Here is an 18,536-nt window from a genome sequence, read left to right as displayed (position 1 = left end):
TTTATTGTATATAGAGAATTTTTTTTGATGGGAAGCACCCTCAGTAGGACCCTTTCCTTTATTTTGTTTAATCATTCATTCTAGGTATTGCTAATTCTTTTAGTACTGATTAATCAATTTAATGTTAGCCATGTGGTCTACCAATTTATGTGCTGCATCCCTATTACCCATGTAAGACGTGTAATACTACTTTTAATTGCTTTAAAAATACTTTAATAATGAAAGATAATGACCAATCACGCAGCGCTGCATAAATGTCTATTTATTGTCAATGTTGAGATACATTGCACATAAACTAGAATACATTGTAACATGCAGATGTAAAACAAGATAATTCCTGCATTTCTTAATATTATGTGCGTATTGGTCCAAGAGTGTCATACATACTACTGGGAATGATGCTTGTTTGCTGCTCTCTACATTACAACTTTCTGGTCTCATCAGCCTCATTTATCCACAGTGTCACCTGCAGACGTGCAAAGGCCACAGTACTGGCGTAATCAAGTCTCCTATGATTATAATAAACCTGAGTTAGATGGCATTAGTCATCATTTACATTTATCCCACCTTTACCCTGCTCAGCACACTGCTCTCTGGATTCTATGCTAAGGAAAGCAGTGAAAATGTAGCACAATGGATCTTATACATTATTGCAAAAATGTCATGGGTCTCTTTTTTATCTTATTTTACACTAATTCCATGAAGCTCCTTTCAGTGTCAATGTTTTTTAAGTGAAATAATTATGTGCTAGAGCGATTGATGTTACTAAATATAAATGCAGATCTTGTTGCATTTCAGTGTAGAAGAAAATAACTTTCTGAACCACAAATGGTATCACAATGTACATTTACTTTGAAAACAGAAAAATTACCATCTACTTTAATCTTTTAAGAAAGTACCGTACTTGTCCATTCATCGCTTAATCAAAAGGAAGCAGGACTTGCTGGCAAGTTTGGAAAATGCTTTGGATTCTATGGCTACGAACAGATTATTGTTTATTTTTCTCTTTTTAAAAGCACTATAGGGGGTAAATTTACTAGAATTGAAGATGGTCCCAATTTTCAAAGAGATTAATCTAGCTGGAACTTGCCAAAACTCGGGTGATTTAATCACTTTTTATCTCTCAAATCTACCAAAAGGTGATTTGAGGCAAATCGAGTTGGCCGATGGTGAAGCAGGAGATTACTCACCTGAGTTTGCAGTGTTTTCTCTCTGCAAATCTCTCCCGAGGTAGCAGCCTGCACATATCAGTGAGATATGTGCAGGCTGCTTGTGTGAGATATGTGCAGGCTGCTTGATGTGGGGTCCCCCCCAAAAGCCTAACCAGCCCCGGACTTGTCAGCCTGTCCTGGTACCTAACATTACAGGGGGAAAAATGAGTAGGGTTCCACCAGCACCAGGCTGCAGGGCCAGTCCTGGTTTTAAATATAGGGTGGAAAAAATTGTGTAGGGGTCCCGCTATATTTAAAACCAGCACCGGACCCAAAACAACTGGATGTAATGCCATAGCCTAGAGACCCTATTACCAGGTCTCCAGGGCCAAAGCATTATCACCACATGCCACTCAGGCCAAGCCGGGGATCTCAGGGGAGGTGGAGACCCCCAAAAAAGGGGTCCCCCCCTCTCCCGAAACCCCAGGCTTGGTCTGAAGCCTGGAGCTCTTCCCGGCCCCCCTGGACTGTAGGTACAGGGGTAATAATATGTCAAATCAAAGAACACTATTGTATTTTACAGTGGAACTACAGGTGCCAGCATGCCTGCCTTTTGGCACAGCAGGTGGCTGGCACCCGTACCTCCACTCTAAAATAAATAGTTAAATAAAGACAAAACACACACACCTTAGATAGTACAAGTTTATTACACATATACATCAATTTCTTCAGATTACCTCAACAAATTAACAGCTACTGTAGAATGCCAATGCTGTAATTGCTGCAAAAGGAGCATTCTTTGTTGAAAGCAATGTTTCAAGGACAAAATTATTATTTCAATTAAAAATCATTATTTCTAACCTTGCCAATGTCTTGACTATATGGTCTATTCATTTTGCAACTGATTTGATAAATAAAAGTCAGTTTTCATGTAAAACATGAAATTGTCTGGGTGACCCCAAACTTTTGAATGGTAGTGTATATTTTAGGTGAAAAGTACTTCCGAGTTGTCCTGGTGAGTTGATTTGAGTTAGCTATCTCCTCCAAGTTTTACGAGTGAGAAGAGAGAAATCTCTCTCTATCTCTTCTGACTTTGGAGCTCATTCAGACCTGCTCGCTGGATGTGGTCGCTCACTGTCGAAAAGGGGCCGGATATTAAAATTCTTCAATCACACTGCATGGCGTAAGGACGCCCTCTATGTCTTAGAGAGCTATGGCACTGAGCGCTTGCTAGTGTATAAAGACGCCCCTTTCCGCACGCAACACACATCATCTCCTGGATTTGTTTGATTAATCGGTATCATCGAGAGCCATCGGAGCTGCTCGAAGCCCTTGAGGTTGCTTTTCCCCGCCGCAAGCAGTGCGATCAGTACTGGGTGAAATACATGCAGGTGAGGTGTACAATGACGCTACTTTGTTAATTATGCACGCCCATTAAACAGTGTAGGCAACACCACTCCCCCATTTACAAGCATCTTCCCCTGTTACCACCCACAAACGGCACTCAAAGTAGCGACCTGATGGTGGGCTTACGAGCAACCAAAATCCGATCACAAACACTGGCTTGCTCACACGCACTGCAAATTATATGCATGCGCAGATGAGCAAAAATCGCTCAGAACGAGCGAACGCAACTTAGCGAGCAGGTATGAATCAGGTCCTTTACCTTTAGTAAATCAACCCTTAAATCACCAGAGATTGACATCTCAATCAATCTCGATTCTTAGTAAATTTACCTCTAAGCATTCTTTCCTAAAGCCACAATCAATGTTGCAGTCATTTTTGTTTTTGTCAGAATCTGGTATGATCTAAAGAAAAAAGGGGCATTTTTATTGACCTAGTCCTAAGAGATTCTATCACAGCTATCAATAACTTGTCACACAGCACTCACTTGAGCCTGTGTGACATGGGTGTGACACAGGGTTAATATATTAAAAAGAACAACCACCTGGTCTGTTTTAAAAAGATTACACTTTATGTTATCTGACACAATTACTATTAATACCCAATTTTTGCACCAATAAGGATGTTTTAGAGCTACAGTACTCTGAAGGCTTTCTCCAAATAGAAAACCTTTAGTTCTCCATACTAAACAACATTAGACTAGTCATTCCCAGTTATCATTATCCAAATAAGACCTAGGGGTAGAGTTTGGTCGAAATAGTAATCAAGAATTTAGGCATTTTTTTCCACTCGCAAATTTACTAATGTCAAACTTGGGAGCGAAATCTCCTTTGCTACAGGAAAAGTCTGGATAGTTAGCAAACTCTATTCACTTCAGCATCGGTCAAACTCGAGTAACTTTTCACTAGTGAAGATAGGATTCAGGAATTTAGCAAGATGAGAGTTTCTAAACTCTCATGAGAACAGACAAAACTCCTGTCCAAATTCGTGATATCAATTCACCTGCCTGTGAGCTGCGAGTCCAAAGAAACATACACAGATTAGTGCGATCCATGTATGTTTCTGCCTGTAAATATCAAAAAAGAGTGAAATGTTGAAAAACAAAATACGTAGGGACCCCCCCAAAAGCTTAACCAGTCCCAGGCTGCTTAGCCAGTCCTGGTTCCTAAACATATGGGAAAAAAATAAATAGGGTCCCCCTGTATTTTAAGAACCAGCACCTGGCTGCTGAGCCAGGCCTGTTTTTAAAAATAGGGGGAAAAATATTGCATAGGGGTCCCACTATATTTAAAACCAGCACCAGGCTCAAATCTGGCTGGGATATAATGCCATAACCAGGGGACCCTATCAACGGGTCATCCCAGCCAAAGTATTTGCACCCCAAGCCAGCCAGCCAAAGCCGGGGATCTCAGGGTAGGGGGGGACCCCCCAAAAAAGGGATCTCCATCTCCTGACAACCCAGGCTTAGTCTGAAGCCCGGGGCTCTACCCTGCACCCCTGGGCTGTGGGTATGGGGGTAATAGTATTGTAAAATATTAGAACTATTGTTTTTTACTGTGGAACTACAGGTGCCAGCAGGTGTCCGAATCCTGTATCCCCACTGTAAAAAAAAGTTAAAAAGCCACAACAAACACAAACTATAGAAAGTATAACTTTATTGCATACAACTACCCCAATCACACATACTGTACTTATCTGCTGCAAGCTGTTCTGTCCCCTTCTCCAGTAGAATTCCAATGGGAGTACCTGAAACGAAGATGCTATACTCACCTCTATCCTTGCACTGGTCTCCCGGACTTGGCAAATCAAAAAAGTGAGTAACCCGATCCATGCCAGACAAGTATTGGTACATATGTTGTCACACATACCAATACTTTGCTAATGACAGGAGATGGGCCACTTTGGGATATCCCATGAACTGGCAGCCAATCAGAGGCCATTTGACATATAGCGGCCGCTCATTGGCTGTGACCCATGTGTAACCAGCCAATAAGGCTGGTTACATGTCAACTATCAACTATATGCAATTTGATGGTGAAGCAGATCGAGATTCCTCCCCCAAGTAGCAAGTTTTGAAGGAGATTTCTCACCAGAGTTTGCAGTGTCTTCTCTCTGCCTAACTCTCCCGAAAAAGCAGCCTGCACATATCAGTGAGTTATGTGAAGACTGCTTGTGTGTTATACCTGTAAAAAAAGGGTTCATTAGAAAAAAAAATTACATAGGGTCAAAAGCATAACCAGCCCCAGGCTGCTCAATCAGTCCTGGTTCCTAAAAATATAGGGAAAAATATGATTAGGGTCCCCCCATATTTTACGAACCAGCACCTGGCTGATGAGCCTGTCCTGGATTTAAAACTAGGGGGGTTGTGTAGGGGTCCCCCTATATATAAAACCAGCACCAGGCTAAAATCTGGCTGGGGTTTAATGCCACAGCCAGGCTATCACTGGGTCACCCCAGCCAAAGCATTTGCACCCCAAGCTGGTCCCCCTCTCCCACACCCCAGGCTTAGTCTAAAGCTCAGGGCTCTTCCCCGCACCCCTGGTCTGTGGTTACTGGGGTAATAGTGGGGAAAATAGTGATAAACTATTGTATTTTCCACTATATTTAAAAACCAGCACCAGGCTCAAATCTGGCTGGGATGTAATGCCACAGCCAGGGGACCCTATCACCAGGTCATCCCAGCCAAAGTATTTGCACCCCAAGCCAGTCAGCCAAAGCCGGGGATCTCAGGGGAGGTGGGGACCCCCCAATAAAGGGATCCCCATCTCCCGACAACCCAGGCTTAGTCTGAAGCCCGGGGCTCAGACTAAGGGCAGCATGCCTGCCCTTTGGCACTTGTGAAATTACAAGTGCCAGCAGGCAGCCGGCACCCATACCCCCGCTCTAAAATCAATGATTAATAGTCTGCTGCCATTTGTAGGCAAAGAGGAGGTGGTGATGGCCTCCGTTTCCTGAATGGAGGCATGTCACTGCTTTTGAGGGGGAGGGAAGAGGCCAGGAACTCCATCGGCTGATGGAGATTTCCTAGCCTCTTCCTCTCTACTGCGGTGACCGGCTGCATGACCCCATGGGTCACCTTAGCCAGCTGATGTTATGCAGATTATCAGATGCTATGTTGGACAACACATCTCGGATAAGTAATGCTCAGGAGCCATGATGCCTCCTGCTGCATTACCATATCTGCAAGGAACACAATTGCAAAGCTGCCTGCGTGCAACTTTGCATTTGCTTTCCTTGCTGAATAAGGCCCTCAAACTGATCAACTTCATCAATTCTTAAACATTGGATTCAATTTCATCAAGTTCTCAACATTGGTCTCAAACCAATCCAGCTCTCAATCCAGCATTATCGGTCCCAATTCGATTCAGTATTATATATTCAGTTCCATTCCAACCTGCTGTTCAATAAAGACTTTCTATTCCTGTTCTCGCCTTCATCCACTGCCGTATCTCTACCTCCTCACATCTATACATGAGTAGGTCCTGGCTCAAACCACCCAAGTTCATCTACACCTCTCAAAGCTCCTCTTCAGTCTCCCACGCCTGTTCCAACCCAAAACCAACCCTCAGGCATGACAGACATAAAGTAGCAGGATTACTAGTTTTGAACTGCTAATTCAGTTGGTCTCAAACTCGGTCCTCAGGACCCGACACAGTTCACGTTTTTCAGGTCGCCCAGCAGGTGCACAGGTGTATTCATTACTCACTGGTGCATTTTAAAAGATCCACAAGTGGAGCTAATTATTTCACTTGTGATTCTGTGAGGATATCTAGAAAACATGCACTGTTTGGGGTATTGAGGACCGAGTTTGAGAACCTGTGTGCTACTGTAAATCCATTATCAGGCATTTGCTAATAATGTAACACTAATCCATATGTTGCATGTAGCTGAACCAATGGGTCATTGTCATGGGTTACTAAATAATGTTCTATGGGAATTTTGGATCATATGTATTTGAGTCAGCAAATTTTCACGGGACCTAACTGAGGAACATCCTCAATGATTTGCATGCTAGCTAAAGATCTCTGTTTTTGCCTTGTGTTTTCTGATGAGGAATAATAAGTCAGCAGAACTTTATATAATCCATCTGAAGGATATATATATATATATATATATATATATATATATACAGTATATAATTTGAAAAAATGTAAATTGAATCCTGGCGCAAGGCAAAATCTGTGTCAGCCCAATCCTAATCTCCAAAAAACCTTCCCAATAAGGCAACAATAATAAATAATACAAATAGATGCTAAGATCAAAGGCGATACAGTAAAAGCAGAAAAAAACAGAAAGATGATTGTAAAATAATAATGAATTCAAACCACCACGCTGTCAGTCAACTTCTTCCTCTTATACGGTAAACTCCAAATAGGCAGGATATGAAAAATAAACACAAAAAGAGAAAATGTGAAGCACAGTCACAATTTTGAGTATAAAAACACAGATATATAGGTCCCGTGTGGAAATGGAGCCGTGTGTCAGCTGGAGATAATTCATAAGGGATAGAACCTCGCCACCAATATATGAGAAGCTGGTCTCAGCACCAACGCCTTTTCGAACTCCAAATGATCTTTGTCAAGGTGTGGGCTTTAAGGACAATTACAGAGACCAGGACTTCTATGCTTGGAGGTTATGCATAACTTTTATATAATTGATCCTGTGGAATCTTTTGGATTAAAAGACTAAGAAGTTTAAAGATACCTTTACATGTGGATCCCCACCTCCTGAATACGTGAGTTGGGGTACGCCCATTCAGTACTTGTAGTACCATTTGTTTTATTGTGAAAGATACCTTGATATATTTTCCTTACCCACTTGATATGTGAGTCTTTGCTACATTCAGCTTCTCATATATTGGTGGCGAGGTTCTATCCCTTATGAATTATCTCCAGCTGACACACGGCTCCATTTCCACACGGGACCTATATATTTGAGTTTTTATACTCAAAATTGTGACTGTGCTTCACATTTTCTCTTTTTGTGTTTATTTTTCATATCCTGCCTATTTGGAGTTTACCGTATATGAGGAAGAAGTTGACTGACAGCGTGGTGGTTTGAATTCATTATTATTTTACAATAATCTTTCTGTTTTTTCTGTATCGCCTTTGATCTGATCACCTATTTGTGGTTGGAATTATGCTATTATATGTTACAAAGTGCATTTATCCGTTTGTTAAATATTTATATATTTTATAGTGTGGTCCACGCTTTATGTGGACAATTAACACTGTTTTATCCACTGTTGATTATCACCTCTAGCAGCATAGCCAGTCTGTGGAACCGGCTAGCGTCACTTCCGGTATGACGCACAGTCGAAAACCGGAAGTAGAACGCCGGATACCGGAGACCTGGATGGCGCGCTGCGGAGATTCACCGTCACTGTTTGTGAGTATAAATTGTTTGTTTTTCACTTTATAACTGTATCCTGATGAAGGGGGATGGCCCCGAAACGTTGATGTACTGATGCAGTAAACACTCGTTTCTATTGAAAGACTGGGAGTGCCGCTTATTTACCACAGTATATATATATATATATATATTTATATATATATATATATATTTCAGGTGAGATCACAAAACTCCCTGCTTTTGCTTCCATCTCGGGGGATGTTACTATTGTGAATGTCTAAAACGAATCACAAAATGTGCAGATCTTTCGCTATTATATGTTTATATTGATTTAAAGATTCACGGATATTTATCTGCCTCATAATACTGCTTTTCTTTTCGCCACCAGAGTTACATGATATGTCTTGGGAAAAGATAAACTACAATTGAGCCAATTAAATTGATATAAAGAAACAAGCATATTTTTATTTTGCCATTTCTTTCCCCTATAGGACAACATAGGGATGAAATAATCTAGTGTAATTTCACACTACCGATGTGACAAAATGTTATATTTTTGTATGAGGCACGACCAGTGTCATTGTATATGTTCGTCTTTATGAGTTTTATGTATGAATTTCTCTCTTGGTTTTTGGTGTAAACACAAATAAAAGTAATGTTTTAATATATTTTCATTTATAAGAGTGCCCCCACACAGGAGTCTTCTTCACTATCCTGCTATACAGGATTGTAACAGTTTTTCTGTAGTTTATATCAGAGAAAGATGTTAGGTTCAAAATAATTGAGCATCTTATTATGAACAAATAAATACATCAATACATTACATTGCCGTCAAAAGTTATGATATTAAACAATATATTCATCTTTCCTAATGGGAATTATTAATGGCTGGAAAGATCTTTTGAATAAGATTAGTGACTGGTAAATTTAGGGGATTTCTGGTCTGTACATTACCTTTTCATATCAAAATTGAAATATTATTAATCAGAGTTAGGCTAACTATTTATGACACCAGTCATAAATCATGATCTGTTCCCTGACCTAAATGACCCCAACATACATCTGGCTGTCCTTTGTCTCTGAACAGAATAAGAGAGGAAAAACTACAAATTTGAAAACCAAGTGATCAAATAAATACACCTACAGTATGTACTTGTGGCAGTCATATGTAATATCAAAATATGCTACAGAGTAATTAATCTGGGTATAGCCTAAATGTAGTACATAATTTTCAATACAAAAAAAAACATGCCGAATTACCAAATTGGCAGAGTAGGCACTGGCATATGGGCCCTGAACCTTTTAGGGCCCCCGTGACAATGGGTCAAAATAATATTGATTTGATCTTGAAAGAAAATTGCAATCAAGCTTTCTTAAATTGATTCCAATAGATAGATAAAATGATCAACTCAAAGAAATGAAAACTTTGCATTATAGACTCTATATTAAAAATACTGTATTAATGTAATGTACCAATGAACAATATAAAGTACATAAACCATAGACATCAGATTCACATTACAGTTGATCTCTTAAAGGCTCATCTTCTGTCAGTTGTCATTTTGTACAAATATTTCGGTGCAACCTATGTATGGTTTATTAAAATTGTTGGTTGGTAAAACTTAAATTTGCGAGGGGGTTCCCGAGATTTTGACTGCCTAGGGGCCTCCACAGGGTTTAATCTGGCACTTCAGAAAAAATAAAGTAACTTATTTATGATAATTATGGCATTGTCATTACAGATATATGGCGATAATCAATCCACTGAAACCCCGCTTATCTGCTACTTCGACAAAAGTGGTCATCGGAAGTATTTGGGTATTTGCTTTTATACTGGCCTTCCCTCAATGCCTTTATTCCGAAATCAAAGTGACTCCAAGAAGGACTCTTTGTTTGCTTGAATGGCCAGGGTTTGGAAAAAGATTGACGTAAGTTCTTAATTCTCTTAAACTAAATTATATATGATGTTTGCTTAATCAACTTGGGATCTGTAACAACTAAGAACACAATAAACAAAGAAAAGTCCTTTACCCTCAGAGTAAATGTCAATGGACATTGCAACTTGATATTTTTTATAAAAATGGCAGCAAATTACCTTACAACACCCAGACTAATTGTCATACAGCAGATAACTACTTATGTATTTCTGCAAATCATTTGTTATAGATGTAGCCTTGGCACTAGGTCCCAGGGGAAGAGAATATAGAGAAGAAAGTTGCTGAGGGACTAACAAACAATATTTGACACTTGGTAAAATAATCTCTAGGGGAAGCTGTTAGTGGCAGTGCTAGGAGAGGGAGACTGAGAGAGACTGTCAGTAAGTTGGTGTACATTTACAGAGACCTCAAATACTGAAGAGGAATCTTATTAACTGAGTAATAAAGTAATATAAACACCATTTGGTGGTACAGGAATTGAAAGCTGATAAACAGTGGAGCTGAGATGGATTTCAAGTAAGTAGACAAATAGGACCATTGTCAGCTTCCCTACACTACAGTAGCCCTCTGGGATCAGGATATTTATTAGGGTTAGTGTAGTGAATATTTTGAAGTTATATAATTAGCATTTAGCTTTACAACTTGTGATTTCATTGATTACATTATACAATGTGCTTTGCACCTTCCCCCCAGCATACTAGGCTGCAGTTCATGCTGAAATACTACATACTAGTCACTATTAGAGAGAGTAGATGGTGTGGGTGGGAAGTGTGTAAACTACTGAAGGCATCTTTGTCAGTGTGTACTGTATGTTTGATTGACAGATATTAGCTAGCACCTGCAATCCAGTGCAAACATGATCTTGTGTATGTTTGATAGAAGTGAACTTAAAAAAACTGCACTTGCAATTGTTTTTCATAGATGTTCTATACTCTTTTAATCTGCCATGTGTTTGTGCATATGTTGTATCACTAATGCTGGCCATACACGCTACAATTATCGGGGCAATCCGTCTGATATCGGCGGATTGCGCCGATAATTGTAACGTGTGTGTGGGCGACCGAGGGTTAAATATTGCTCGGTCGGGCATGCAGGATTGTCCAGCATGCCCTTCCGATGCGATATTTACCCGGTAACTGACGGCCGCATCGGGCATTGTATGCCCAGCGCGGCCGACAGACAGACATTTCCTGTGTTCCTTCCTACGGAAGGAACAGGGAAATGTCTCCTCCCCCGGGGGTGGAGCGCGGATGTCGGGCTATACACTGTGAGATTTCTCTCACAGTGTATGCCGGCGACATCTGCGGCTGGCAGCCGGCCAGATAAAATGTCTGTCGGGTTGACAGACATTTTATCTGGCTGTGTATGCTCAGCATTAGTTTAGCCAGCCAGATCACTGCAGCCTAACAATATTGTGAGCTGTGAGTTGAATAGAACCGACTGAAACTTTATGTTTTTGATGTTAAATTTTACTATAGGAACAAAAACAGGTTCAAGTTACATGATTTTAGCTGTTTTTATAAGTTTTGAAAGAAATTCAGATCCGAAAAGCAGAGCCAAAACCATAACATTTCCAGGTGGTTTTGTCAAAACCAAAACACGACTATGATTTACAGTAGAACCAAAACCAAATATACAACATGGGGGTCTGTGCACATCTCTAATTCTAAGTATGGCCTATAATTAGTATGGTTTATAGTGTTCTCTCCCTTCTTAATAAATCTGTACTGGTGCATAAAAAGATAGTGAATCACCCAATAGTATAGTTGTATTTGTACTGCCTAGCACTAAATGTCTGACAAATTTGGAGTAGCCAGCAAAACCAATACTCTGTCTTCCAATAATCCAGTCAGATGTGATCTGAAGAACTGAGTTTATTTTTCGATAGAGAAACTTGCGTGGATGTACACAGATCGATGCGTATAAACAAATGTGCACGTGTGTGCGCATGTGATGTGATGAGTGATGATAGGACAAGTGATGTTGACAAGTGATATTGACAAGTGATGGTAAAACTGTAAACAAACAATGAAAAACAATTACTATATGTACATGGGAATGCAAGGCAAACATATACATAACATGGAATTTGCAAACAACATGAAACATACAGTTTGCAAAGTATAGACTGTAGTGTCACATAGTACAGCTAACATGCAGTTCATAACTGGCTAAGCAGATCTACAATATGATGGCAAGGTTGAAGCTTATAAATCACCATCGGATGCTGTACCAGGTTGAGCATATGTAATGATGACTGTCTGGGACCCATGTGAAAAGGAAAATGGCTGCTTACAGCTCCTTTAGCCCAGAATGCGTTGCTAGACTGCTATGGAATGTTAAGAAGGACAAAATAGATCAGATTTAAACTGCTGCTGTCCTGACCACTAGGTGGGGCTGCTAATGTGAATTAGTGTAACATAACAAACCCTATACTGAAGGCATGACAATATTTATTAAAGCATAGAATAGAAAATTGTTGAAATAAGCCACAAATAACCATCAATACAAATGAATAATAATAAATTAACTATAACAGGGATACTAAGTTAGATAAGTAAAAGGACTTTAAGAACAATAAACCCAGGTTAAAATCATGACAAGTTATGTCTCTCACCACAAATCATTCAGTACAGTTTGTTAATTTATTATTTTCTCTCATTCCTCCAATCCTCACTGCAAATTTATTACCTTCAACTTCCTTCTCTGTCTGACCACTCCTCTGTTACTCACCTCCCTCCCTGATTTACTAACAAAATCAGAGCCATCCGCAATGCTCTCTCTTTTTTACAGTTTCCCCTTCTTCTCCCACCAATCCCATCTCACACCAGTCTTCCATTTCTCTGCTTCCTACCCTCCAATGGAGATAAAAAAAGCACCCTCCTATTATTTTTCCTCTCCACCCGCCCCCTTTACCACACTCCCTCCCACCTCCTCTGCTCTCTTGCTGCAAGCTCCCACCTTGCCCATATCTTCAACATGTCCCCTTTCTAACTGTTCCCCTTTCATCAAACATATCCTTGTCTCAGTCATTCTTAAGAAACCCTCACTTGACACCAGCACACTCTCTAACTACCATCCTATCTCTTTCCTCCCCTATGCTTCTTTGAGAATATTGCTTACCTGACCTCATTGCTTTTCATCCATTCACTTCTAAACCCTCTTCAATCTGGCTTCTGCCCCCTCCATTTCACAGAAACTGCCCTTCCAAGGGTTACTTCAACAACCAAATCCAAGGGTTACTTCTCTCCTCATCCTCAATCTTTTTGCTGCCTTTGTTACTTTTGACCACTATCTCCTGCTTCACATTTTCCTCTCCTTTTCATTGGCCTCTACAAATTTGTCCTACCTTGGTTCACTTCCTTCCTTACAACTGTTCATTTTCTGTCTCTACCTTGAATCCAATCCCTCCTTTGTTTCTCTACCTGCAAATGTCTCCAATGGTTCATTGTTTTCACCTTTCTCTTCTCCCTCCACACCCCCACCCATTGGAAATATCAGCTCTTTCGCTGCTCAATACTATTTACTGTATATGATAATGACACTCACATCTACAGTACCTTTCCTTCCCTGACCTCTCTCCTCTATTCTCTCACAACTCCAATTGCCTTTATGTCTTCTCCTCCTGGAAGTCCCAGTGCATCCTGAAACTTAATATAGCTAAGAGCAAGAATATTGTTTTTTTCATCTTCCAAGTATGCTTCACTTCCCCTACTCTCTTCCTCTGTTGAAAACATTATTCTGTATTCTGTATCCCAAGTCCACTGCCTCAATGTAATGCTCAACTCTGCTCTCTCCACTACTCCAAATCTCAGTCTAAACACTTCCACCACATCACCAGAATCCAGCTGTTCCTTAACCGTGATGCCTCCAAAACTCTCATTCATGTTCTCATTAGTTCTGCTTCCTTATGTAATCTCCTATTCTCTGGTCTCCTTCTCAGTTGCCTCTGGTCTCCTTCACAGTACTGAATCAATTCCTACTTTGACTCCTGCTACTATGACTCCATGTTAATTGTCCTACACAGTCTGTGTTAAGCTGGGCACATAATGTGTTGACAGGTCAGCCGAGCCACCAACCTATCTGACAATTGTTAAGTGTAAAAAGAGAAAAACAATTACCTGGCACCAATTAAACTTCCAGTGCGACCTTTTGTTTGCCTGCTGCTTTCAACAATAATGGAGGCACCCTACCTCCACATAAAAAATGTATATACCAAAAAATAAATAAGGAAGCCCTGGCAAACAGTAAAATATATGTATTTATTTCCTTTTAAATATCAGTTAATAAATCACTCCCGAGACATTTTTTTATTTTTTTATTATTTTTTTTTTTTTTAGCAGAACAATAATAGGAGACTAAGGCCCTCATTCAGAGCCGTACGCTCTGAGCAGAGCACACGCTCTGAATGAGGGCCGCCCTCCATAATTATGGAGCGTCCTCCTGGACGCTTGTATAGCTGTGGGTCACCACCCACAGCCTATACGAGCATGCAGTTTGATGGCCGCGATGGTCTTGACCATCGCGATCATCGCCACTGCGAGCCGGAGCCTGCGGTTGAGGTTTTCAACCGCAAGGCCCGGAGTGATTTTGGCTCTATCAGAGCCAAATTCACTCCCACTGACATCACTAGTGATGTCAGTGGGCCGGCTTCTGACGGTAGGCGTTCCCTTGGGAACACCCCCGTCAGGGAGGCACGCCCCCGGCACGCCCACCAAAGGGGGCGTGCTGTCAATCAACATCGACAGTACGCCCCCTTTGATCAGACACAACGAGCGAAGGAAAGTCCTTCGCTCGTCGCGTCTGGTGCATGCACACGACTGAGCTCCCGCCGTCGTGCGCATGCGCAGTGCACAACATCGACCCACTTGCGAGCGGACAGCCGCTTGCGAGTGGGTCTGAATCAGGCCCTAAGTTCAGAACATGTCTAATGTTGTAAACTTTTCTCAAATAGGGATGTTGGAAGGAATTTCCAGTCTGTAGGTAACTGCATGTGACATATGTAGTATACATGTTCTTCTGTAAAGGAAAACAAGTAGTCCATGATGTTCATCCTCACCAAATAATCACACAGGTTTTTACCTCTTCTGTAGCATGCCATGGGTTGAGTGTTCTTGAAACCTGGTAATTTATGATCACTTGTTATAATGGGCCATGGCACTCAGGTCTCTCTCGGTATAATTTAGCTAGCTGTCATGCAGTTGGTGGTCCAGGTGAAGAATTTCCAGCAGAATTAAGGAGGTCCTCTAATTTTTTTGTTAAAACAATTTTATTTCATAAAGAGTAGGCTGTTGTAGTCACACTGCCTAGTCAGAGGTCAAAGTGGGCAGAAATGGGGCAAAACTAGGTTCCATCACCTCTAATGGTAGGCGGAACTAGTTCCACCTCCGTCATGTCCCTGCATAGAAAACCTATAAACAGAGAGCCATTCTGTATGGTGGTGACCACCTCCTCCTCCTCGGTTTTGGCTCCATGTTTCCCCTCCTCCTCTGCCTGTGGCCTGTCCCTACTGTCACTTACTTTGTAGGCCTGCATCTCAGTGCCTTCTTTGTGGCACCGCGTATGTGACATCATGCGATCACCACTGCTGAATAGTGCACTGGAGAGCCACAAAGAGGAGCGGGGGCCATGGCTGGCACGAAGGTGAACTGCTGCTAGAGGTGCAAAGGGGGGGGGAAACTGCTGGAGAGAAGACACAAGGGCAGGGAGCTGATGCTAGAGGGATATGGGAGGTGATCTGCTGATGAGAGAGGAGACACAGGGGCAAGGAGCTGCTTCTAGAGGGACCTGGGGGGGATATAAGCTGCTGGTGGGAGAAGAGACACAGAGGCAGGGATCTGCTGGTGGGGGACACAGGGGTAGGGAGCTGATGGTGAGAGACGCAGAGGCAGGGAGCTGCTGGAAGGACACAAGGGGGTAAGCTGGAGAGACACAGGGGTGTGTGTTGGAGTGAAGTCACAGGAATGGTGCTGGGGAGATGCGGGGGGGGGGGCTGATGTTTGTGAAACACAGGAATAAGGTGCTGAAGAGACAGTGGGGATATACAGGGGGATGAAGCTGGTGAGATGCAGGGTGGATGAACCTGGTTAGACGCAAGAGGGGTGAAGCTTGAGAGATGCAGGGAGGATTCCGCTGATGTGGAGCAAGGGGGTGGCACTGTTGTGATGCAGGGGGATGCTGCAGGAGAGACGTAGGAGGATGCTTCTCCAGTGCAAGAGTTACACTGATGATATAGAACATTTTCTTTTCTTTTTAAGTGACCTAACATTGTAGACTCAGCTGATGGTAGGAGTGCTAAAAAAGCATCTAAATTGTATTTCACACTATCATAGCCCCCAAAGCTTCGCCCCCAGGCCCCCGGCCGTTCACTTTGCAGTTTCCTATACACAACAGTGTGTGTGCGTAAAGAACAGAGTTGCTCCAGTGGGGGGGTGGTAGTAGCCAGGGGGAGATGTATTCACCCGTGTTGAGTGGGATACTAAAGTATCCCCTGCGGCGAGATTAATATTTCATCATCAGGGGCAATACGGACCCTGATGGTGAATTGACCTATTAACCCCATTGTGCATCCAATTGTTGGGGATAGTATTCTCCATTGTAAGAATTAGAAGTTCCAAAAAGAGATGTATGCCTAGTGCCATAGGAACGTCTAGATAATGTGTATATGTATGTATATATATATATATATATATATATATATATAAATCCGGCATCCTAATCACAGGGATGCTATTTAAGGTAAGGTTTTGACTTTTATTCTGTATCCTGATGATGAGTTGAAATAAATCTGAAACATCGAAGTACTGGATCAGTAGACTTCTAAAAGGACTGATGAGTGAGAAATATATATATATATATATATATATATATATGTATGCGTGTATGTACATATATATCTAAATATATATATATATATATATATATATACATAGTCAAATGTAGATAAAGGGGCACTCACCAGAGTAATTAGTAATTAAAAAACAATGGATTTTAATGCTTGTATTCCAAAAACAAGTTGTCGATGTTTCGGTCAAACATGACCTTTATCAAGACCATCAGCAAAACAGCAATACAGCTAAGTCAGCATATATCAAAGGATATAAGCATCATAAATCTCCTTACCTGAGTCCCCTTAAATAGCAAGCAAGCCCACATGTCACAAGCCAGCGTGTAGTTAAACCGGAAGTGGGATGCATTCCACCACTTGGAATGCATCTCAGCAAAAGCCGGAAGTGCGCATGTATTTGGTCACGTGCAAATCACCAGGCAAGTCCAGTAGTCATGGCAACTATCAGCACAATACACAGCGCTTAGCCTTGGGAGACAATTATCAGCGTAACTAGTCTCGCAATGTGTAGCCTGCTTCCATCATTGGGAAGCCTCCCACCGTGATCAAAAAGCGGGCATCATATGAAGAGTTATAGCACCATAGTTATAACAGTCAATATGGACTAAGCACTAGTGTAACATCAGGGACCATACGCTATCAAGCGGGACCCAGGGACCCAATATATCTAAGTAAAAACAATACTATATCACCCATTGTATTTATATAGGCATATATACCACATTCTTAGAAAAATGTATTATTAGAAAAATTAGCACACACATTTTTTATGAAATGTTTTGATACTATATAATAAAAAGGTAGTCATAAACTCTAGACACCATATAAACCTATACCCCTAATTACCTCACATATACAAGTATGCTAATAATATACATAGCAAAAAAATTAATAAACAAAAAATTGTCATAGACACAGAAAAAATATATCAATAATAATAGCCAAGGCAGGTAACTTATTTAAAAAACATTAAGCTGATTGAACTCGTTTAAGCCCCTAGGGGAGACAGTATCCAAAGAAAATATCCATTTAGCTTCTAGTTTGCAGAGGCATAATTCACGGTTCCCTCCCTTAGGTTATTTGGGGACCCAGTCAATATTGCAGCATTTTAAAGATGCCACATGGTGGCCTGCTTGTAATAAATTGTTGTGCCACCGGTTTATCAGAACTGCTGGTGGTAATGGCCTGTCTGATGGAACAACAGTGGTTGGCCATCCATTCACGAAAGACACGGGTTGTTAAGCCCACATATACCAAACCACATGGGCAGATTAGCAGATAAATCACATGATCCAGTAGGCAATGAAGTTTGTACTTCAATTTGATCGGCATTCTGCTATGAGGATGCGGAAACGTTGGACTTGTAAATAATGACCTACACGTCACACAATTTGTGCACTTGAAGCACCCTGGTTTGGCAGTTTGCAAGCAGGTTTTAGCTGATCTTATTGGGTGACTTATTGGGCACATCAATATCTCTTTTAAGTTGCGTCCACAGCAAAACGCCATTAGTGGTGAATCATCAATTTTGCCCTTGAATACCGTGTCTGAGGCCACAACATGCCAGTTCTTTTTTACTGATCCCCGTACTTCTTTTGACATATAAGAAATCGAATAATGATCCTGGCGCTAATTTACCATGTATTAATTTAGAATGTGCAATTAGCTTCAGCTAATTAGTATAAAGCAGCAAGTCTTTAAAATTGGGATTTGTGAATACCCATAAACGAACAATGCTAAATGAAACTCAGACTGCGCTAATTATGCTCTTATTGTGAAATAGCAGAATCCACTCATATGTAAAAATCAGTCATGGCTCCAAAAATTATAATATATAAAAAAATT

At 41.1% G+C, this 18,536-nt stretch overlaps 1 protein-coding gene across 1 annotated transcript in view; it reads left to right on the top strand.

Moving 5' to 3' along the window:
- TACR3 (tachykinin receptor 3) overlaps nt 1–18,536 on the top strand; it is a 242,313-nt gene that overhangs the window by 93,318 nt on the left and 130,459 nt on the right. The window contains exon 2 of the mRNA XM_088453257.1: nt 9,650–9,835. Within this exon, the coding sequence (XP_088309383.1) occupies nt 9,650–9,835 (186 nt within the window). The remainder of the gene's footprint in view (nt 1–9,649; nt 9,836–18,536) is intronic.

This window comes from Taudactylus pleione, unplaced genomic scaffold (assembly GCF_031769625.1).
Source record: "Taudactylus pleione unplaced genomic scaffold, aTauple2 ptg000573l, whole genome shotgun sequence".
Taxonomy (NCBI): Eukaryota; Metazoa; Chordata; class Amphibia; order Anura; family Myobatrachidae; genus Taudactylus; species Taudactylus pleione.
The sequence above is the reverse complement of the archived record's forward strand: the minus strand, read 5'-3'. Positions and strand labels throughout refer to the sequence as shown.